A 22,767-nucleotide genomic window follows, 5' to 3' on the forward strand; every position below is an offset into this window, starting at 1 on the left:
TAATAATCTGATTGGTTTTATAACAGCGTTTACAAGTCCTGAGCTTTTATTACAATGCTGCCATATCAGCGTATTTGACTAAGCTTTTGAGCTAGTAATGAATGTATATTCTTATATTCATATAAGTGAGCTACATAGATAGGTCTTTGTTTCGTTCGATTCTGTTTCTTATATTTATTTATCTCTTGTCTTTACTCATTGTTCGTTTTTGTTTATAGTCTGTTAGTTACAGCGAGGATTGAATCAGTTCGTTCATTTGAGTTCGCTCCGACCCATCACTAAATAGCATGCGCGCTAAAACTGTTGCGCATCAGCTGTTCAGTTAAGTAAGTGGGCAACGCTGTTGGCAAATACAAGTAATAACAAACAGATACTTAAAAATACAAAAATCTTAAACAACAACAACTGAATGAAAATTTCAAACTATAAAATGAAAATATTATGCGAAGTGCAGGTGGTGAATCGCAACACTCAAGCGAATCGCACACCAAGAGCAGTCAAGTCAACGCTAGCCATGGGCTACAAGCAAAGCGCGCGAGACTCCAATGGCAACACCAAAAAGGAGCTCGAATTGGTGCTATTTACACCACAAGTAAAAGCTGGCACACGATACAAAGTGCGTGAAAATATACATTGCGTACACACCAAGTTTGTATTGGACGGCAAGGTCACCATAGGATTTAAGCAGCCAGCAGAAAATCTGCTCATCAAATGTGATCCCATACAGCTAAAGGGATTTTTGCAGACGCTCAAGCTGGGCATGGAGGGCAAGGATACCATGAATTTGAGACTGAACATTGCCGCAGCAACGGCCATACCACAAAAATCACAACCACAAACACGCATGACCATTAACCGACGCAGCGAGTATCCCATAAAGGGTTTTCCACGCACGCTTAAAACGCTATGCATCACCAATATACAACTGATGAAGCTGAGCTTCGAAATCTGCACTTTGCGCAATCTTACAACCCTGGACCTTTGCTGCAACAAGCTGACTAAGGTGCGTCTTAAAGTAGCAAAAAACATAGTTATAAATATTTTCAATTGCAGATACCCGCTGAGCTGGGTCGCTTGAGTTTGAACACGCTGATTTTAAGCGGCAATGCGCTGGGCGTCTACAACGACTGGAACTGGCTGCGTGGTACCAAGCTGACACAGTCATTGTGTCAGCTGGACTTGTCCGCTAACGGACTCAACTACTTTCCACCACCTTTGGTTAAATACGAGCGACTGATTACGCTAAATTTGAATCACAACGACTTGCGTCATCTGCCCTTTGGCATACGTCGTCTGCAGCGATTGCGTTCGCTGCATGTGTCCAGCAATAAGCTGGAATCTCTGCCTGCTGCCATAGAAGATTTGCATATCGATTTGCTGGATGTGTGGGGCAATAGCTTCAGGAGCTTCAATGGCGAGAGCGCGCAGGAGCAGCTACAACGCATCGCTGCCACACAAGCGCATGCACCTGCAGCACTTTGGCTGCAGGCGGCGCGATCTGTTTCCAAATACAAGCTGCCATATACAGCGCACACATTGCCACCAATACTTATCGATTTCCTATCAGAGGCACCCAGATGCTTATGTGGCAAGCTCTGCTATGCGCTGCAGCCGGAGGAACTCTTGCAACGTGCAACGCAACCAAAGTTTGAGAATATTAAAAGTCTGACCTACAGTCGCGAGCATCAGATCTACGCGGATTTAATTGTCTGCGGTCGCAATTGTTATTCCTATACGGCACAGATAGCGGAGCATCCCTGATTTACGGAAATATTTAGTTATAAACGATTTTTTACTAATATTTTAATATTCTCTGCCGTTTTAACTTATATATTTTTATATTTATATATTTATGTTTATCTTGAGCTCATCAGTTAAGCGTAAGACTATAAAAAAACAAATTTTTTGTAGTACAACTCAAAAGAGTTTCTCATAAATAATGATCCATAATCGTTGTCCATTAGATGTTAGCAGATGTAAGAATATATTATACAATTGATAATTATTACTATTCGTGTGCTATAAGCTTTTTATTGTTTATCTTGAGCTCATCCAGTTAAGGCGCAATGTTTAAGACTATAAAAACAATCAAAGGAGTTTCAACAATAATCATTCCAAAATCTCTAGATGTAGCATGTAAGAATATATTTAACTATTGATAACAATGACTATCACTGTGCTTATAGCATTTGATGTTAGCTTATATAAGACTATACAATTTTACTAAACTTACGTGGTCATAGCACTAGACTCTATTGTTATAAATATTCAACTATCGGTCATTGTACTTAGCAATTAAGACTATACAAGAAAAAGTGTGGCACAACTCAAACGAATTTAATAAACAATATTTAAATGTTCAGTGTTAACCAAAGTGCAATTGTATTTATGATTACTTTTCATTATTTTGAAGGGTTTCATATTTTTGTTAGGCCTGCGGCTGCCTTAAAAGCAGCTGTCCTACACACATACACACACATACATATATATATATAGACATTTATACGCACAGTCATGAGCTGGAGTCTCTCACTCTGTTAGTCGCTTGATTTGCTTTCTTTTAACAGGCGCTCGTTGTTTTTATTATTAAAAGCTCAGTGCGTATGTGACTTGCATAAATGCTGTTGTCTCAAATAGCAGGAGTTTTTATCAGACACACAATGACACCTACAAGCAAACACACACACACACACATGCACATCTTTGCTTTGGCATCATTTTCTTTTGGCATTTTCTTTCAGCTTTATCAAATCAAAACTTCGAAGCGCTGCTACTTTTTTAAATAAGCATAAACAGTGACAGTCAACTGCCTACACACACGCACACATACACACAGTCACACACACACACACACACACGATACAGCAAACAAACTTAATGTGCAGCTGGGGAATATGTAGCAGGGCCCATGACTTGTGGCAAGCTGTAAGCTGGCCTTACTATAAAAATGTTTATCGGGCATTCTATGTGTGTGTGTGTGTGAGTGCGTGTGTGTGAAGGGGTGTGCTAGGGGCAAAGCGTCTAAGCAGCACAAATCCAATTTTGAGCAGCATTAAGGTGTCTCTCTGTCGCTTCCTGCGTCCCAAACAAAAATGTAAGCATCCCATTTTGTTTGCCAGCTCTATGTGCATGTGTGTGTGTGTGTGTGTGTTGGCCTGGGCATATGTGTTTGCTTAAGCTTTGTGCTCTGGGTCTGGCCATGACATTGCCGTTTTCAATGTGTTTGCAAATATTTGACTTTGATTTTTGTTCAACATTTGCCTGATTTGCAGCTCATTTGCGCACAAAAGGCGGCAACGATTTAAATTATAAAATATAAAAAGCTATTCAAGTTAATTAATATTGCAATATTATGCTCAACTTTAAATTATAAAATGAAGCTATAAAAGTCTTTGATTAATAAGCCATAAAACCTGTAAAATATAATCAGACAAACAAAAGCTGTTTATGGACTCGTTCAACATCAGTCTGTATTTTAATAAAATATAACACAAACAGTCGCGTCGCTCACCTAAAACGCAATATAAAAAAGCAAAACAAATATTGGCAAGGGTGGCTGCGTGGCTAAAAGCGCACCCTCTGAGCCTTGCTCTTGGCCATAAAGTCTCGCGCGCTTCAAAGGCAGTAAAAACTCCATTAACTGTCATCAAAAATGCATTTCGCATGCAGCAAATGGCCAAGAGACGGCGACGCGTTCGTGCCATCAAATAGAATAGAATGAAATGGCGCAAATCAAAACACATCGAATAAATCAAAGAGCGAGCAAGCAAGCAAAAAAAAAAATGTCGAACGACTGACAAAACATTTTTATGGCTAATCAACGCAGCAGCCCAAGTAACTCCCCAGCGTGGCCTGGCCACAATTTTTATGCAAGCCCAGAGCACAAATTAACTTTCCATTTGTTAGCGTTACATAGAGAGATAGTCTAGGCGTGAGTTGTGCGGGGGCGTTGCGTTGCGCTCTGTGGCATTAAATTTATCCCCAATTTGCGTGCAACGCGCCAACATTTTATGCCACAGCTGCGTGCGCTGTGAGCCGCTACACTTTAGCTTATCAAATTTTATTAGCCAGGCCAGCAGAATTGTTGCAAGACGACAAATAGCTTAAGAGTTGCTGGGGCGACGCCTAAATTATGAGCCAACCCCCAAAAACAAACTCAAATATATATGTGTATATAGCCTAAACTGCAGGTACGCGTTGGTATGATTTGTCGCCTGCTATCAATTCCTAAACATTTGTAGCCAACCCCAAAAAAAAAAGAAAAAGGAAGCAGCAGCAGCAGCAGCTCAGCTTTGTCCCCAATGCGCTACAAAGCTAGAAAAACGAGCGGAAAAGTGCAAACACACGCGAAACTGTCGTCGACTTTCATATTCAGGCAACCTCCCCAAAAATTTGCTGCTAAAGGGGCTTGGCGTAAGCTTGGGCGCGTGCAGGCCGCCAATAAAAATGCTTTTGATGGGCTTATGAACAGTTTTTCATGTTATAATCAGCCGACAAGCAGCTGAGGAGTGCTCATATTACAAATTTACTTGCTAACTGTTACAGTCAATTCGTATATAATGTAGGAAAATCAATAGTAAGTAAGTGCAGCGCGACTAAAGCTTGATGCGCCCCATAAGTATGCAACAAAAATGATAACTTTGCTTAAACAAATTCTGATTGTTAAGTTATCAAGTCAAGCGCATTTGACTAACAATTTCTACCTGCCCACGCTTTATGCGCTTAATACACAAATCGTTTGTCAATGCTGACCGCTGCTGGCAACCAAAAGAAATCAATTGCAAAAAAATTGAAAGCAGAGGCAATCAAATGTTAGCCAGCTGTAAAACAAATAGAAAAAGTTTGCAAAGCATAAGCAAAATTTTGTATACACTACAAAAATCTTAATTTTGTTTAATAAAATATAACTGCAGTTTGTTCATATATAAAATAATTGATATTAAAATATATATTGCACGCTATGCAATTTAAAAGGGAGATTATAATAAGAGCATAAACGAACTTTGCCAACATATTCGACTGACTGACTGACTGTTACTTGCTAAGCTACCCTCTTGGCCTGCTCTAGAGAACAAAAAAAATGTATATGCGAATACATTGGCAAAAATCAATTTTCAATTTAAAATTTAGATGCCACGCCTCCTGCGTTTTGCCACAGGGCAAAGTTAAAGATATAAAATGCGCTGAAGCGCAAAATGTAAATAAAATAGAAAGTTTACTCAACACAGATGAGCGGACCAAAGCGTATGATATTGGTGGTGGCCGTGGCAGTTGCAAATGCCACAGGTTGTAGCATATACAAAGAGACAGAGAGAGCTTCCTGGGGTGCAGACGGGCTCTGACGATTTCAAAGCCATATATATTGCCGCATAAATAAACTGGCAGAACAACAAAACAAAAAAAGAAAATTCGTTTATTTTGCGGTCAGCGCTGTTTCTTGTTCGCTTCTCTCGCTGTGATGTGCGCTTTTGATTTCTGATTTTCTGTTTTTTATGAGCCATTGTTTTGAGGCGCACACAAAACCAATTGATTGTTTGTCTAACCCCTGAGCGTACATTTCATTAGCTGTATCTATGAGATACGCATTAAATGCAAAGCAAGCGGCGCAAACAACTTAAAGCAAAAACTTCAGTAATAAAGTTTGCTGCCTAACTAATTCATTTGACTGCTTAAATTTAATAAGAGCTCATTAAATTTAATGCAACTGCAAAAGCACACACAAGTGGCGCCAAGAGCTTCTTCGTTTTCGCAAAATTTGTTCATTAGCATTTACTTTGATGCATCAGCAACAGCAGCAGCAGCAGTCTTTTGTCTTTGCCACTTTGATGTGTAATTAAATCAATAATCAAGCGCTGCTAACTTAATTAATGCTGCAGGTGTCTGCTTTGAATATTGTTTATTAGCTATGCTTACATATTTGCTTGTAGTCAAAGTCTTGTCGTTTGTTCAACATATTTGCACATTTGTTTGCTCTTTGGCATAATATGCCATGAAAATAAATTCTTATTTGAAGCAAATATTTCATGTGGCTTTCTTAGCTGCTGCTGCTGCATATCCTTTTTTGCATTGCCTTTGCCGCCTTGTATCGCATTACAGCTTGTTGCTTACTGCTTATCATTGGCCATGCAACATAAAACAATAAATATTTTATAGCCCCTTTTTGCCGAGCGCATAAATCTTTTCGAAATTGATACCACGTACGCGTTCAGCAAAGAGCAAAGGGGGCGCAGCTGCCACATTGACACACTCAGAGTAGCAAACGGGCTGGTGAAATGCTTTCCCTTACCACACACACACACACACAACTCTTGTTTCTTATGGGAATTTACGCTTTCGTGCTGAATTTTCATGTGCTTTGAGTACTTAAGATTTACACATTGATTTTTTTTGTTTGTTGCTTTGGGTTGCGCTTCAACAAGGTGAAACAACATGTTGCTTAAAGCTGCGTGGATTTTAAGTGAGTCATTGGATATGCCACACTGATGGCAGCTGATGAACCTTGACATTGCGCTTGAGCCGACTGAATCAAGATTTTTTGAAAATATGATATTATTGAAATCAAAATTTATGTGACAATTGATAATTTTTTTAATGATTACAAAATCTTGTTATTATTATTGCAGTTTTAGTTAGTCTGGCACTGCAATTAATTTAATTTTTAATTTAATTTGACATCTCTTTAATACATGTCAATTCTAGCTTCACATATATAATGCGATTCAATAGCACAGTTGCGATCATTAAAAATATCCAAAAATCACGGCACCGTCTCAGTTCCACCCAGAATTGTTTGGCTCTCCGCACCCCATCGCATATTATGGCCATATGGAGCTCCCGTAGCAATCGCTCAACTAAACTCATCAACAGACAAGGCAATTTGCGAAGTATGGTCATAGTAACTACCAGTAATTGATTATAGCAGAAGTCATCCATTCAGTGCAAGCTTTCAAAGTAATCAGATTGCCCGCCGCAAACTGGCGACAATTGTGAGCCGGTGCTAAGTAAAATTAATCGAACCTTTGCTTTGTATTATACCTACGTTATAGAATAATGCAATCTAATCGGTTTTGAAATTATTATTGCAATTATTCCAAGAAAAGTACCCGCAGCATATCGACATTCTTTTGAAATTTTCTCCTCTATAAATTTCAAAATAAAACTAGTTCTTGAGATAAAGAACAGGTCAGGAAGCAGTTTTAACGGTTAGCTTGTTATTTACAACTGCGATTATTGTTGACAATTTATAACTCTTCTTTGAGATACTTGTTCAAAGTTAATATTATAAACTGAAATTAAACAAAAAAGTGCTGTAAACAAAATCAAGAAAATCTAAGAAAAAATTCATTCCTATTTGTAAAATTTAGAAGGTCAGTAGTCTAATGAAATTGCATAAGACACTCTCAATGATTAAAAGTATGAGAGAACTTGTTGCAGTGTATTTTCTTTTGCATGGAAACACTTTGAATTACAGTTGGTGATAAAGATATTTTGTATATAGTAATAAATCACACACAGTATTTAGTAAAAATATTTATTGAAATGTCCGTTTATTAAATGCCAGCAAATAGGAAGTGCTTGATATCAATATACACTTTCCTTTATATTTTGCCATACAAATATTTATTTGATACAAAGAAAGGAACAAAGTTAATTCAACTGGAAAATGTTGTAAGTTGTTCAACTTAAATTAGCTCATTTTACAAATCAACGCTTAAGTGGCCAAAAATACTTAAAAAGCACCACAACACAAGCCATACAGAATAAAAAGGGAAAATAATGCTGCTAAAAAATACCGTTGCTACATTTAATGCCCAATTAACGCATTTGCCACTTAAAATGCAGCCAAGCACAAAATATGTGTGTAGACCTTAAAGAGTGCGCCCCAAAGGTTAAACAGGCCGAGCTGCATTTCTCTTGGCATAAAAACCAAACCAAACCAAACCAAGCCCAGGCTGCTCCCTACTCTGTCCCGCGCTCCATGCAGAACAAGACGAAAACATTTGTCGCTTGGCTGAGGCTGAAGCGGCAGCGGGAGCGGGAGCGCAGGCGGGCTGCACTTCATTAAAAAAAGGAGCATAGAGAGCGTTAAGCAGAGCGATAACTTTGTCGTTAGACGACTCATGGCTTCTGCAATTACAACAATACCAACAAACTCTAACACACACATACAGCGTACACTTCAAAATGAGTGATGTAATGCGCATAAGCAGGCTTCTTCCCTTGCGCTTGCTTCACTGTACAGGTTTGGCGAGCGAGCTCTCATTGTTGCTTGTTGACATAACGAATGCCTTAACATTTTTTTTCGTCAGCATAACAGCCACACCCCCCACCCACCCTGCTTGTGCACTTCCGCTCCACTTATACGCATAGCCGTCGAGCGGTTTGTCGAGTTAATGACACTGCCAGCTGGAGTCGCCTACGTTGCTAACCCTACGACTCGTCCCGCTTCGTCCTGTCAACATCAACTGAGGCGTGCAAAAATCATTTTTCTCGCACATTTTTTACAACAACAATAACAACAACAATGGCGTACATTTATTTATATTTATCATTTCGGTTATATACATTACTCACAGTGCCAAGCAAAAATTGCCTACATACGCGTATTTTTTTTTTTTTTATATAATGCTGCATTGTTGTTGTTGTTGTGATCACTCTCGTTAGCCGCGAGTGCCAAGGTGCAAATTCAATATTTTATAGTTGTCGGGGCTGCTGCTGCTGTTGTTGACAGTTAATTATTTGGTTTAAATAGGCGCAGATGTTGCAGTTGTTAAAAAGGGTGTAAACGTTTTTTTGACAGCTGCGTGCGCCGCTAGCAATTGAAACGATTTCGTTTATTTTTTTAAATGTAACCAGAGACAAACATTTAAGGAATTAATTATTAAAAATATTTTAAAATAAAATGACTTTTTCGCTTATTTGTACAGCTTAAGGGCTAAAGTAAATTATTGTTTGTTGAGCTTGTCATAAATAATGAAATTTAATTCAAATATAAAGTTGAATCAGCAAATGTTGTACTAACTTTTATAAATGCAACTAAACTAAAACGTATATAAATAATTTGTGCTTAATAAAATATAGTTTTTCTTTTTTATAAAATATATGTACATTTTTTGTACTTTTAGAGCTCAAAAGTATTAAATTTAGCTAATACATAAAGCAAATTTGAAGAGTCAAATAGTTAAAGCTATTAAAGTCTTAACTTTATTTCTTTATAATTAGTGCCTTATAAAAAGTTTAAATTTGAATTAAGCTGCTTTGGAGTTATTATAGTTTACGTATCAAATTATTTCAGTAGAACGCATTTTTATTAATTATTATTTAAAGCAATTTTTCCATGCAAGTTGCTATGATTATTTACTTATTGTTCTTTATATTGTCTATACAAAAAATGTTAAGAAATAAATAAATAATAATGAGAAAAACGAGTTCCTAAATTTTCTTTATTAGTTTAGTTTTTTTGAATGCTTAATCACATAAATTGCAAACCTGTACTCATTATTGGACACCACTGTATTTGTAGTAAGTCTTTAGCTTAAACCGCAATTACTTTAGCACTTTTTTTCCACAAATTTTGAATGTGAAATGAAACTTTCTAAAATATCAGAAGCTAGCAGCACAACAAACTTTGCCAAAACTTTTAAGGCTGTGCAAATTACTAGGAGCACTCTTTGTTTACCCAGGTCAGTTCGAACTTTTGAACTCAACCACGACTGAAGTCAATTTTCAAAGAACTTTCATTTGACAAGTAGCACTGAGTACTGAGTAAAATGTGAAGAGTACTTTGGCTTATGCTAATGCCTATATCAGTGCAATTCATCAAGCAAGTGCCAACAGCCAGGCAAAAACAAAAACAAAAACTTTTAGCAACAAACTGCTTTAGTTGACATTTGCATGGGCGGCATAGGGCGTGGTGGGTGGTTGGGTTGGGTTGGGTGGCATTGCTTGGGCTGCTAATATTGTCATGGGCTCTATTTGTCAGCAATTGTTTGCGGTTTATGCGGTGGGGTTTTGTCGCTGTTGTCAAATACCCCAGAGTTAAATTAAAAATGCAAAATGCCAGATGTCAGTCAGTCAGGACCAGTCAGGACATCCAGTGGTATTTTTGGTTGCTTTAGAACGCGCTTTGAATTGACTGCAGTGCAAAAGTTTTGGGTAATACGCCCCCACATGCAAAAAACCGCATTGTAAATAAACGCATCAATTCACAGTAGTATGCCAAAAAGCCAAAAATCAAATTTCGGTTAACGCTCGTTGAAGCAAATAAGTTTGTCGGACTAACTGCTGACATTGCAATAAAAGCATTCAGAACTTACACTAATGCAATAACAATAACAACATGCATAAATTTATGCGCTACTTTGAATTAATGAAGGCACAATTGTCTGCTATAAAATCTAGCCAGAGTGTTGTTATGTTGTGTTGTTGCAATTAGTGAAGTAGCTTCGTGCCTATGCACTGAGTAAACTGAAGCATAGGATCTGTTGTTAGTAACTAGCAAAATAAGCTGAAATTGTCATAAACAGCATTTCGAACTAAGCTACCCTTTATGTGTTATTATTTATATTCATTGATAAATATATATATAATTTCTCATTTCATTATTTTATTGTAGAAGATTAAAAAATTGTTCCTAAAGTTATGCGAGCACTAAAATGATGCATTTAATATATTAATGACAACTATAGGTGGCATAGTTTATAATCGATTTGCTTATTAAGACACAATTATTTATTTTTAGAAGAAAAACGTTTAAACAAATTATATAAAAATTAATAGTATATACTCAATTCATTAATTTCTTAAAATGATTTATTAAGTCATATTTATAGTTCTATATAAATCATTTAGAAAACAAAAAATAAATAATTCTGCTGTTTATATAGACTATATATAGAATTTGTTAAAGCAATGTAAGCTTAATTAAATTACTTAATTAATTAATTAAGTATTTTGTTTTATTGCTTGAAGAAAACGAAAAACGTTTTCCTCTTTCTACTTATAGCATTATTTTTTTCTAAAATATCATTTTTCAACTGAATTATGTTCTGAAGCCATATGCTCTTATATCTCAATGCAGGTATTGAATAATGAATAACACTCAACTGTTGCACCATTTTATAAGCAGGCATTCATCTGCTTTATTCAAGCTCCACTCGCTCTTCTCTCTTGCTCTGTCCAACTCTCATCACTGCTCTGCCCTCTGGTTAAATATTTTGACCACATCTATTTGCTGCTTTTGTTATTATTATTGCATGTGTAGTATCTGTACATCTGTGTGTGAGGCTGTAAATAGAAAATTTCTAAAATTAATTTTGTGTGGTTTATGCTTAGCTTAATCATTGCCCATCGTTTGTCAACTTTGATACTTATTTATCAGCAAATTTACCGCAATTTGGCTGACCAATGAATTGCGTTCAATTGAATAACAATTAAACAGGCAGCAGCAATAATATTTGTGGCACATTTAATTGCACTTTGAACTGCAAAATACAATTTATTATGAATGAGTGGCGTTGTTGCTTTTTGTTTAGAATGAAACTTTATATAAGCAGGTGTATAATTAATAAATTGTTATGTATATAGGTACTTATAACAATGATTCATAGTTAATCATTGGCATAGGCGAAAAATAGTGCTGAGCGTAGCATTTGTTAGTTGGGAGCTGCCGGTTTCATATTGTAGAATATATTAGCAAATTAATGCTTAATAATTGTTGTTAATATTATAATAAAATAAGTCGTATAGAGTATTGTAAAATCAGCTACTGCTAAATTTATAAACAAAGCTGCTGATAAGTAATTATATTTCATAAATGCATTTGCACTTTAATATTTATTAATGGCAAGTTCAACTGACAGCTGCGTAAAAAAATTTAAATTATATACATATAGCATATAAAAAATAAAAAAAAACTACAATTAGGTCAGTTCGATAAACGAGTTATGGCAAAACTTTTAAATAAAAACGTCATAATTGTGAGGTAGACAACAAGTTTTTTGTTAATGAAATGCAAATGATGCGCTATATATTAGTCAACTAAATATAGCGCCAAATGACTATAAGAGCATCATTAGGTTGATGCATATATATCTATTGAAGACAACTGGTTGTCAAGTGTGTGAGAAAATGAATTGAAATTTAAGCAATGTGCAGTTTAAAAACCCAAAGCAGCGCTCAGTCGGCAAATGTAAGCGCAACGCGCAGCAACACAAAATTTAACAAACAAGCAATTTTATATATATATTGACCTGGCAACATTATGTTGTTATTATAATGTTGCTAGCTCTACGCTCAGTTCAGTTCAGTTCAGTTCAGTTGTTGCCTAAGCCCACAAGAGTTCAGAAGTCGCGTGCGTAACGCAAAGTCAAAGTCAAGCGCAAAATTGAAAACCGGACTCGCAGCTTATCAGACAATGACGTAGTGAATTAAAGGTTATCAGTGCACTTGACCAATATTTGTTATCGCTCTTTTTTCTTTTTGGGTGATTCAATTGAAAGTATTATTGTATGCAAACAAGCTGTAATCAGCATATATAGCACATACTATATCTCTCTCTGTGTGTTTGTTTGCATGCTTATTTTAATTTCATTTCAAAAGCGACAAGTTTCATGCTCGTCAACTCAATCAACGCATCAACAGTTCGCATTTGTGCCCCAGCGTGCGCGCATTGCCTCAAGTAAATTTTATTATTATAAATAAAAGTCAAGATGTGGCATTTTAAGCAGCTGCTGTTGTTCGCTCTATGCCTGAGTTTGTCACAGTGCGGCAGCCAGGCTGATTTATCATTTCTACTCGGCAATATCAGTTTATTCAATGTAAACTTTAAGTCGCCCACATGGCTGGGCCGTTCATTAGCCGTGGACTCGCATTTGCGCATTGAGCACGATGTGGATCCAAATATACAAGAGGATTCGCATTTGAATACGGTAAGCAAAGAAACTGCATAAAAATGAATATACAAAAATAGAAAACAATAATAATCACACAACATAATGCAACAAAAATTAAAACAATTATTTATTCAAAATGATTAACACAAAATATAAGTATCAAAGCATACTAAGCAGCCTTGTTGCTTACAAGCATTTCCCGCAACAATGAATTATATACTATTGATGTTAACGTAAACAATTTAAATAGAACTAGAGATGGAACACAGATTCTTTTTAAAGTCCGACCCAGTCGTAACCCAAGTTACTTATGAAGACGCACCATTAAAATTCCGTCCGTCCCGATATATAAAATATATACCATATGTATTCTTATTATATACTTTTCAGTATATATAATACTACATCACTTTCAAACCATACCGAGCATTCCACTTTTACTTTGCCCCTTCAAATGAAATCATTTTTCATATGCGAAGCTCGGGAATTTTTTGAAGAGGCTCGTGACTTATAAAGTCCGCATAGACTCCCAACTCTAATGTAACATAAAATGTTTACATAATTATAAGAAATATAATAAAGGGTAAATGAAAAAAGTACAAAATTCAACAAGTATTAAAATGTTTTTAAACAATTCCTAACTTACAGTATAGTCTCATAAAGAAGTATGGCTATCCGGCGGAAAATCATACAGTTACGACAGATGATGGTTATATATTAACGCTGCATCGCATTGCTAGACCAGGGGCTACACCAGTGCTGCTGGTGCATGGACTGCTCGATAGTTCCGCCACTTGGGTGATGATGGGTCCCAATAAGGGCTTGGGTAAGCCTACAAACATATATATATATAGTATATATATTTACAATCTATACGACTTGCTTATCAGGTTACTTGCTATATGAGCAGGGCTATGATGTTTGGATGGCAAATGTGCGCGGCAATACTTATTCACGCAAGCATATTAAGTATACGACGCATCATGCCAAGTTTTGGGACTTTACATTTCACGAAATGGGCGTGTATGATATACCCAAGACTATAGACTATATACTGGAGCAGACAAATCATAAACAGCTGCACTATATCGGACACTCGCAGGGCACTGTCGTATTTTGGATTATGGGCAGCGAGCGTCCCGAGTATATGGATAAGATAATGCTAATGCAGGCGCTAGCACCTGTGGCTTATATGAAGCATTGCAAGAGTCCTGTGGTGAATTTCCTCGCAGAATTTCACATGTCGGTGAGCGTAAGTTATCGTTAAATATTAACAAACAGTAGACTAACCAATTAGTAGTGTCTACACACTATAAAACAAATCAATTAAATTGTTTACTGTTGCTTTGCAGATTGTGCTGAAGCTCATTGGCGTGCATGAGTTTTTGCCCAAGAATGAATTTATAGTCATGTTCAATCAGCTGATTTGCGATGAGACAACGCTTACCAAGGAGATTTGCTCGAATGTTATATTCCTCACCACAGGCTTTGATAAATATCAGCTGAATGAAACAATGCTGCCCGTTGTAGTGGGGCATGCACCCGCTGGCGCTGCCACCAAGCAAATGCAACACTTTGGCCAGCTGCGCAGATCGGGCAGCTTCCGTCAGTTTGACTACGGCTGGCTACGCAATCATTGGCGCTACAATAGCATAACGCCGCCAGCTTATAAGTTGAAGAATGTCAAAGCCAAGGTCGCTTTGTATTATGCTCAGAACGATTGGCTGGCTCAGCCCGCTGATGTCGAAGCGCTGCGTGCAGAGCTGCCCAATGTCATCTCCGAGTATATGGTGGACTATGAGGAGTTCAATCATCTGGACTTTATTTGGGGTGTTGATGCTCGCGTGCTGCTCTGGGAGCGCATGTTGGAGAATATGCGAGCGCATGGCAATGAAAATGCTATCGATACTTTAGATTAACATGCCCGATGAGCTGATTTAATTGCTAAGCATACTTACAGTATATTAACCTATTTGTAAATATTTATTTAAATTCATGGTAGCGATTTAAATTCATTGAAGCGATTTATTTTTAAATACTAGCATTACATTGTTAACACATACATATAGCAATAGCTATGTGGCAACGCTGCGTATGAGCATTCTTGTAAAACGGCTGGTAAGTAAAAATAACAAATGACAAACTGCAAAAGGTAACTAATGAAAATACATTTGGCAAAAGAAAATTATGTCTCCTTCTTAACGACCTACCAACCAGCGATTGAATCTAGGAATGTGCAATCCTAAAACAGTTGAAAAGAACTGTTAGATAATGTTTACTTATAAGATATGTATACTTAATCTCAATTTAAGAGAAGATTCAGTAAAAACAGAAAAGTTTAAAAAAATTGTTTTATCTCAAGGCGAGGATTTCTAAATTCCAATTAAAATTAATAAGTGTAGAAACATGCGAGTAGTATAAATAAATTATAAAGAAAATTCGTATAAAATAGAAATGGAATTTCAATTAAAAAACTAATTAGAAGTTATTAACAGCTAATTGACTTACTGCACTTATAACTATTTAAAAGTAGGTCAGCTAGTATATAGTATATAGCCTGGAACTAATCACTTTGAAGCAAGTTGCTTGCATTTAATTCTATTCCCGGCATTAAAACTTGTTTGACATTGCAATCGGGTAATTTAAGCTAATTTTTGTTCGAATATAAATTATATACTGCGTGTGCTATTCTCGTAGCATAGATCGGCTTACAATCATAGCTAGACGTTATATCTAACAGCTCAGTTGTGTTTTAAACAGATCAGTTGCTATAAGAATCACGCCGTGCACAGTTGAAATTTTCAAAGCTGGAAAACTAAAACGATCGAAGTGTTTAAAGCGTTTCAAATCGCGCAAAAGGCGTAACTAAAGCTGCGTTAAGTGCAACGTTTTAAAATGTAATAAACTTTAGTTTAGCAATGGTCTTTAACGTAAACAATGACAGTTTGAGTTTATTAAGTGCTGTGGGAACTGGGCGTATGTGTAATTTTTGACAAGCAAAGCAGCTCGCTAATAAATAAGAATTAAGTGGCGTGTGTAATTTACATAAAATTCAACTAAGTTGACAAAACTGTTGAAAAATAAATAAAAATTAAAGAAATATGTTTTAAAATATTAATTATTAATTAGAAGTAATTAAAATACCAGAAACTGCATGTACAAGTTATAAAAATATATTTAAAATGCAGCTAATCATGCTCGTTAAACAAAATAATAAATAAATCGCGCTTAAACATAGCTAATTATTTATAGATAGTTTCATTGTGAAGGCGATAAAATGACAGGTTTCACTTGAGATTAGCAAACTAGTTTTCATTACAAAAGTTAACATAGCAAGAACAATCTTTTTAACATTGAACTTGGCATGCAACTGGCCAATTAACTAGCAATGTTATTACATTATACACAGATCTATTCATATGCACATTTCAGATGTTCGTTCAACTGTGCTAACAATATGCTGCGATTTGTTGGCTGTTTGATTTGCCTATGCTGGCAAGCAAATTTTATATATGCGGATATAGCCAAGTATGCTGACTCAATTATAGAAGATGCGCGTCTAAGATCGGTAAGCTGGCCTGTAAATATTTTTTGATTTATTCTAATTATACTTTTGTGCAGCCCGAGCTTATAAGGAAATATGGTTATCCAGTGGAGCTGCATAGCATAAATGCTAAGGATGGTTTTCAGCTGACAGCGCATCGCATACCCAAGCCAGGCGCACAGCCTGTGCTGCTGGTGCATGGCCTGGAGGACAGCTCCAGCGGCTGGTTATTGCTGGGGCCCAATACGTCGTTTGCCTATTTGCTAAGTGATCGCGGCTATGATGTTTGGCTGCTCAACACGCGTGGCAATCGCTACTCACGCAAACATAGCAAATATCATTTATTGAATCCACAGTTTTGGGACTTTTCATTTCATCAGCTTGGCATTTATGATCTGCCTGCCACTATTGACTATATAATAGCTAATACCAACTTCAAGCAGCTGCATTATGTGGGTCATTCCCAGGGCACCACTTCCTTCTTTGTCATGGGCAGCGAGCGTCCTGCATATATGAAAAAGATTCTGCTGATGCAGGCTCTGGCGCCTGTGGCTTACTGGAATAACATAGATAATCCTTATTACCTATTGGTGGCGCCTTATATAAATGCTCTTGTGGTAAGTATAAAGCTAAAGCTAAGCTTGAATTTAATATACATGCGACAGAAAATTCTTTAATACTTTTGTGTGCCTTTAAATTGTTTTAACCCTTTCAATGATTCATATTTCCAACTAAAGTTGAGCTCAACTTTAATATATGCGTTTGATTTGGCATGAATTTTGTTCTATCTCGCGTTTCTTTAAATTCTTTAACCCTTTTTAATTGTTAATATTTTCAAACTTAAGTTGAACGAACTTGATTTTCATGAACGTAACTCAATTAACGTTTTTAATATATCTTATGCCTTAAATAAATTTCATGGTTTTAAGCATAAAGAAAAATATGCGATAAATTTGAATGCACGTTATATTTTTCATAGAAATTCTTCAAACTTTGCATCTAATTATATTTCAAACTAGAATTGCACGCGTTTGAATTTCATATAAACTTATATAGACTTCTGTTTACCGTTTTTAATAATTTTAATTTGAATTAAATTTGCAGCGCCTTTTCCACTCCGTGGGCATACACGAGCTGCCACCGGAGAATGAAGTCTGGAGAGAGTTGGCCTATCAGCTTTGCAGCTTTGCCTTCAAGAACACCTGCACCTATATTGTCATGGAGCTTATGGGCTGGGACTTAAATCAGTTCAATGATACCGCCATACCGCTGATATTGGGTCATTATCCTGCAGGCTCCTCAGTCAAATCGTTTGGACACTATGGTCAGACTATACACAGAAAAGAATTCGCCAAATACGACTACGGCCCTTTACAGAATCGCAAGCTCTATGGCAGCGATACGCCGCCTAAATATAAACTGGGCAATGTGGACTGCAAGGTTGCTTTGTATTATGGCAATAACGATTACTTAGCCGCTGTTAAGGATGTGCAGCGCTTGAGTCGTGAGCTGGGCAATGTGGTGCATGATGAGCTGCTGGCCTATAAGAAATTCAATCATTTGGACTTTGTTTTTGGCAAAGATGTTAAGAAGTTGCTCTACAATAGCATGTTTGAGGTTATGGCGAAAGTGGAGAGTGGACTGCTGACAAATGAAAATAAATCTATGGGCACTATAGTTACAACGCGACCAAAATTAAACAAAGGCACAACGAATTACAGAAGTTATCTAACATTAAAGTAGCATAAGCTATATTTAAGTATTTTTTTTGTAGTATTTTAGTTTATTATAATAATTTCTATTAAATGTTTGCCACTATTTAAAGCAATTTAGCCAACATGTTTTGTATTAAGTTTCAGTTTATTTTGGCCAACATGCAGCATTATATTATAATATTCATATTGTGGCCAGCTGTTGCAATTCTCTCTCTCTCTCTCTCTCTATCTCTCTCTAAGTGCTATTAAAATAGCATTTGCTGAAGCGTTTATATGAAGTGCACTGACAGCCACTTAGAATATATGCAACTAAATACTAAATACCTCAATAAATACACACACACAGCTGCAGTTAAGTGTGTGCTTTAGTGAATTTAGTCTAGCACAAAATTATTGTAATTCTGTGTGGAAGCGAGGCATTGAAATGGAAAATCAGATTAAATATTTAAATTGTACAAGTGCCTGTGGCTGGCCAAAAAGTCCAAGCATGCACTTCGTTTAGATATATAGACGCACACAATCAACATCATCCTAGCACAAATATGTCGCTCTATAACTGCATGAAATTTATTGCAAGCACATTTTATTTAAATATCCATGCTGCCAATGACAGTCTGGCTCGGGTGCAAGCAAGTGTCCACTGCTTGAAAAAAAAGCAACAGTAAGTTAAAAAAGTATTGGCATGCGTTATTATTGTTAACATTTTTTCTGAATAAGCTTAATTATAGCAATGAAACTTAACTGCTGTGGGAACTGGGCGTATGTGTAATTTTTGACAAGCAAAGCAGCTCGCTAATAAATAAGAATTAAGTGGCGTATATAATTTACATACAATTCAACTACAAAAATAATAAATAGTTCGGAAGTATAGTAATACATAATGATATTAAGAATTGAATTAATAACGATTTAATTATTTAGAATATTAGCGATGCTTAACAATTATTTCTTTAGCACAAAGAAGAATTTCTCTTCTTATTTTTTTTTAAGATTTAAGCATAGTTTAAATATATATATTGGATGTGAAATTTACTAAAAATTCTATCACTTTATACATGGGACATTATTTCGCGCTTTTTTGACTTAATCCACATTTTTTTTTAATTATGTCCAAAGTTTTCTATACCATAATTACTAAATTTGTATACAAATTTAAGCTGCACCAATTATAAAAACGTGCATGTTGTGTCCAATTAATTTTTGAACTCAGTGTATTGTTTTGGTGAACCACAATGAAATAAAAGTGTCACTTGATAAATACAAACTAAAATCATTTGAAGTCGGCAGTCTTGAACATTAAACAAACAACGCAATGAATTAATATAAATTTAATTGCTTTAAAAATAATAAAGACAACAAAGTCTTGCATATTATAAGTAGAAGTAAAATGCATAATGCAATTAAGAATGCACTCTAGCTTGATTTTGCGACTGTACACAGCAGCTGATCAGCAAAAACTGAGCTTAAGCAGCGAGAAAACCACGAGCAGCACATTCGAGCGCTCTCAGCAGCAGCAAACTCAGTGAACTAAAATTAGCCACGCACTTTTGCTTGTGGGCGTTAGTGGGAGTCTGTTGTCTATTGTTGTTGTGGCTGCTGCTGCTCGAAATCAAGCAAAGGCATTGGCATATCAATCATGCTATTTGACCAAGCGGAAATTGAGTTTTGTTTATAGCTTGCTCCTAAGCAAAACAACAACAACAACAGCAGCAGCTTAAGCTTGCCTGGCATAGAATTTTTGTGAATATGCAATACGTTAAAATGCTGGAGCGAACGCCATTGTTTCAGTCATTTACATGTTAGTTGGCCCTCTGGCCTGAGACTGGCTGCTGCAAGTGATAAAAGCGACACACACAGTTTGATGCGCAAACAAAAGCTGAGGCTGAAGCAACACAAAAACCAATCGAAGTCATTTTGAAGATTTGCTGCAGGATTTGCATTTGAATGAAAGTTTGAGCATTGGCAAACTGAGTAAGTTCAAGTGTTTTGTTTTGAAGCCCAGGCCAGGGTTAAGACAAAAGCTTGGCACAATAGCTCGAGCCAAATTTCTATTGCATACTTTGGTGCGTTGCGTTATAGAATTTTTAATAGCCAAAAGTTTTTGCCTTGCAACTTTAATGGCACACAGTGGCTTGTTAAATATCTGATTTCACAGGCAAAAGCACAATTTGATTTGCACACAATTTAATTAAAGCTGCACAGCATATAAAACACACACACACAGACACACCCTACTGTGGCTCGTTTGCAGCTTGCAGCTCGTTTTCAATTCCCATGTCATGGCATCAGCGCTTGGGCTCATGTTATTATTGCTGGCCAGCAACAATCAAGCATCACTTACGAACAAAAGGCAACTTTTTTGGGGTGCTCTGGCAGCGTCTGGAGTACATCAAAATATCTAAAATTTCATAATTGCAACTGGTTACACTCAATGCGAGGTCTTTGTTGCTTTTGTTGCAACCAAATATGGGAGAAAGCTGAGCACAGACCGCAGTACATTTAATTACTAAGTTTAATGATTTTTTTTGTGTGGCTAAGCTTTGTGCTTGGTCCTTTATATATTGTGCAATTCTTCAGCTCGAATTATGTGGCAAGCAGAAACTTAATATGTGCTGCTGCTGTTGATCAATAGTTGAAGTCAGTTGCGAATACTAAATGCTATGCTGCCAGTGACGTCAGCTGCTCTTCGCTTACAGTTTGGCAGCTGCTCTATATATGAAGCTGCTAATTGAAAATAATTTTAACTAACGATGCAAGCGTAGAAGAAAAATAATGTGCGAACGCTACAACTGAAAACTTAATGAAAAATCAAACCAAGTTTGCTTCTCCTGCTTGCTTTTGTGTGTGAGCTGTCAGAAGCTAAAAGGTGCAACAAAGCTGCAGTTGTGGGCCAAAATATAAGCTGTGGCAGCTGCTGTTGCTGCTGCTGCTGCTACTTGCAACACATGTCAGCCAAGCAGTCAAGCGGAAGTGCTTAACACCAATGCTGGAGCACAAAATGAAAACAAAAACGTTGCCAACTTGAAATAAAACTTGCTGAAATTCTCTTCACTAACTAAACTAAAATAATTCCCTAAATACACGCAACACACATACATACACATGTCTGTTACCTGTGCAAACAACTGGCGTTGATGTGGCTATAAGCCAAGTTAATGCTTGAAAATAATTTATTGAGTGCATTTATAATTGATGCTTTGTGGTGGATGCTGCAGTTGCAAGTTGCTCTTGCTGCTGCTGTTGCATTCAGCTGTGAGCAAAGTGTTGTAAGTTTTCAATTATCTGTGGACATGTGTAAATTTATAGTCCAGCATAGTCGCACATAAATATTGATTAACTTGGCCTTTGCACATGTATTTAATATTAACAAGTTTAGGGAATACTTTTCACGCTTCTGCAGTGAAATAATTTATATTCATTTGATTTAAGTAACTGAACAGCAGAGAGCTTAGCATGAGTGTAGCTCAAAGAGAAAAGAGAGAGAGAGAGAGAGAGATCCTTAGCTTAGCACTCAGCATGTTCGCTCTAATCAATTTGACCTATTGAGAGAGCTTCGTATTAAGCGCGAGTCTTCGGCATGACCAAAAATTGTGAGCAAAGCTGACAAGCTGAACGACTTAGAGTGGCTTGAGTTAGGAGCTCAGTTCTCAATGGGTTTACTCTTTCCAAATTGCGTTTGCCTAACTTTCTCTTCTAAAAGTTTTTCTTTTTAGCAAAACTCTCAGCTTAACTTTAACCCTTAACTGTTTAAAAAGTAGATTTAACTTTCGATTAAGCAGACAAATAAACACCAAACAATTTGTCATGCCTCATAACTTCTACTTTAGACCCATATTAACTGCTTGCTAAACAAGACCAATAACCACGAAAAAAAACCAGCCAAAAAAAAAAGGAAAAACTCAATTTAAGGCGAGTGTCATTTGCTAAAATACAAAAATAAACCTCAGGCAACAACAACGAAAAAAACAAAATGATAAAAAAGAAATCTAATTAAAAATTTGCAGCAACGCTGCTGCATGGCAACCACTTCCCCAACCCCAATGTGTGTGTGTGTGTTGACCAACAAAAGCAAAAACAAAACGCTCGCAGCGACAAACAAAAAAGCAATTACAGCCTCAAACTGTTGCAACTTCCTGCAATGACAACAGAGGCGCTAAACTTGGGGCCCAATATTAGCAGACTGACTGTAAGCCCCCCCCCCCCCTAGTTCACCACACCAAAAAGTATCTCCACATAGCGCTCAGCTAGCAGTTTGGCCAGCTGGAGACTGAAGCCTGGTGACCGCCTGTGGTTGTTGCTCAACATAACAGGCAGTCAGGATATCCTACTGCTTGCTGCCCCAGCAGCTGCGTGCTGTCTGCAACACTTTGTCTGTTGCTGTATCTGTATCTGTGTGTGTGTGTGTGTGTGAGTTAAATACGCGAATGTCCTTCCTAATCTCATTTGGTGTTGTTATCCTGCACGCCAAGCAGCCCAAACAACAAGCTACAGCAACAACTGCCGTCGCGTCTGGGGCATGCAACTGCTTCCCCTTCACCCCCGTTCGCCAACCCGCACATAGAAAATAAGAGCAGTTTTTATTATGTGCTCTGTTCCGTTGATGGCTCTACGCTTT

General features: G+C 36.8%; 3 protein-coding genes across 6 annotated transcripts; all 3 read left to right on the forward strand.

Annotated features, from left to right (window-relative positions):
* The first annotated feature begins 405 nt into the window (after positions 1 to 405).
* On the forward strand, positions 406 to 1,780 carry LOC108602958 (leucine-rich repeat protein 1). Its single transcript, XM_017991327.2, has 2 exons — positions 406 to 1,003; positions 1,054 to 1,780. Exons 1-2 carry the CDS (start codon positions 410 to 412, stop codon positions 1,759 to 1,761), a joined length of 1,302 nt encoding a protein of 433 aa, XP_017846816.2. The 5' UTR covers positions 406 to 409; the 3' UTR covers positions 1,762 to 1,780.
* Positions 1,781 to 12,241: 10,461 nt separating this feature from the next.
* Positions 12,242 to 14,927, forward strand: LOC108598653 (lipase 3). Of its 3 annotated transcripts, XM_017985368.2 has the most exons (5): positions 12,243 to 12,434; positions 12,601 to 12,929; positions 13,542 to 13,719; positions 13,784 to 14,145; positions 14,246 to 14,927. In XM_017985368.2, the coding sequence occupies exons 2-5, from the start codon at positions 12,711 to 12,713 to the stop codon at positions 14,810 to 14,812; spliced, it is 1,326 nt and encodes a 441-aa protein (XP_017840857.2). In that variant the 5' UTR covers positions 12,243 to 12,434; positions 12,601 to 12,710; the 3' UTR covers positions 14,813 to 14,927. The 3 variants fall into 3 exon arrangements, with proteins under 3 accessions (XP_017840863.2, XP_017840857.2, XP_033149257.1); XM_017985374.2 differs by having other exon boundaries at positions 12,242 to 12,929; positions 13,784 to 14,139; XM_033293366.1 differs by having other exon boundaries at positions 12,243 to 12,929.
* Positions 14,928 to 15,670: 743 nt separating this feature from the next.
* LOC108601229 (lipase 1) lies at positions 15,671 to 18,201 on the forward strand. 2 transcript variants are annotated; one of them, XM_017989131.2, is made up of 4 exons: positions 15,671 to 15,790; positions 16,326 to 16,461; positions 16,515 to 17,054; positions 17,542 to 18,201. In XM_017989131.2, the coding sequence occupies exons 2-4, from the start codon at positions 16,351 to 16,353 to the stop codon at positions 18,178 to 18,180; spliced, it is 1,290 nt and encodes a 429-aa protein (XP_017844620.2). In that variant the 5' UTR covers positions 15,671 to 15,790; positions 16,326 to 16,350; the 3' UTR covers positions 18,181 to 18,201. The 2 variants fall into 2 exon arrangements, with proteins under 2 accessions (XP_017844620.2, XP_017844628.2); XM_017989139.2 differs by lacking the exon at positions 15,671 to 15,790 and adding an exon at positions 15,843 to 15,869.
* Positions 18,202 to 22,767: the final 4,566 nt, after the last annotated feature.

Source organism: Drosophila busckii, chromosome 2L (genome assembly GCF_011750605.1).
Source record: "Drosophila busckii strain San Diego stock center, stock number 13000-0081.31 chromosome 2L, ASM1175060v1, whole genome shotgun sequence".
Classification (NCBI taxonomy): Eukaryota; Metazoa; Arthropoda; class Insecta; order Diptera; family Drosophilidae; genus Drosophila; species Drosophila busckii.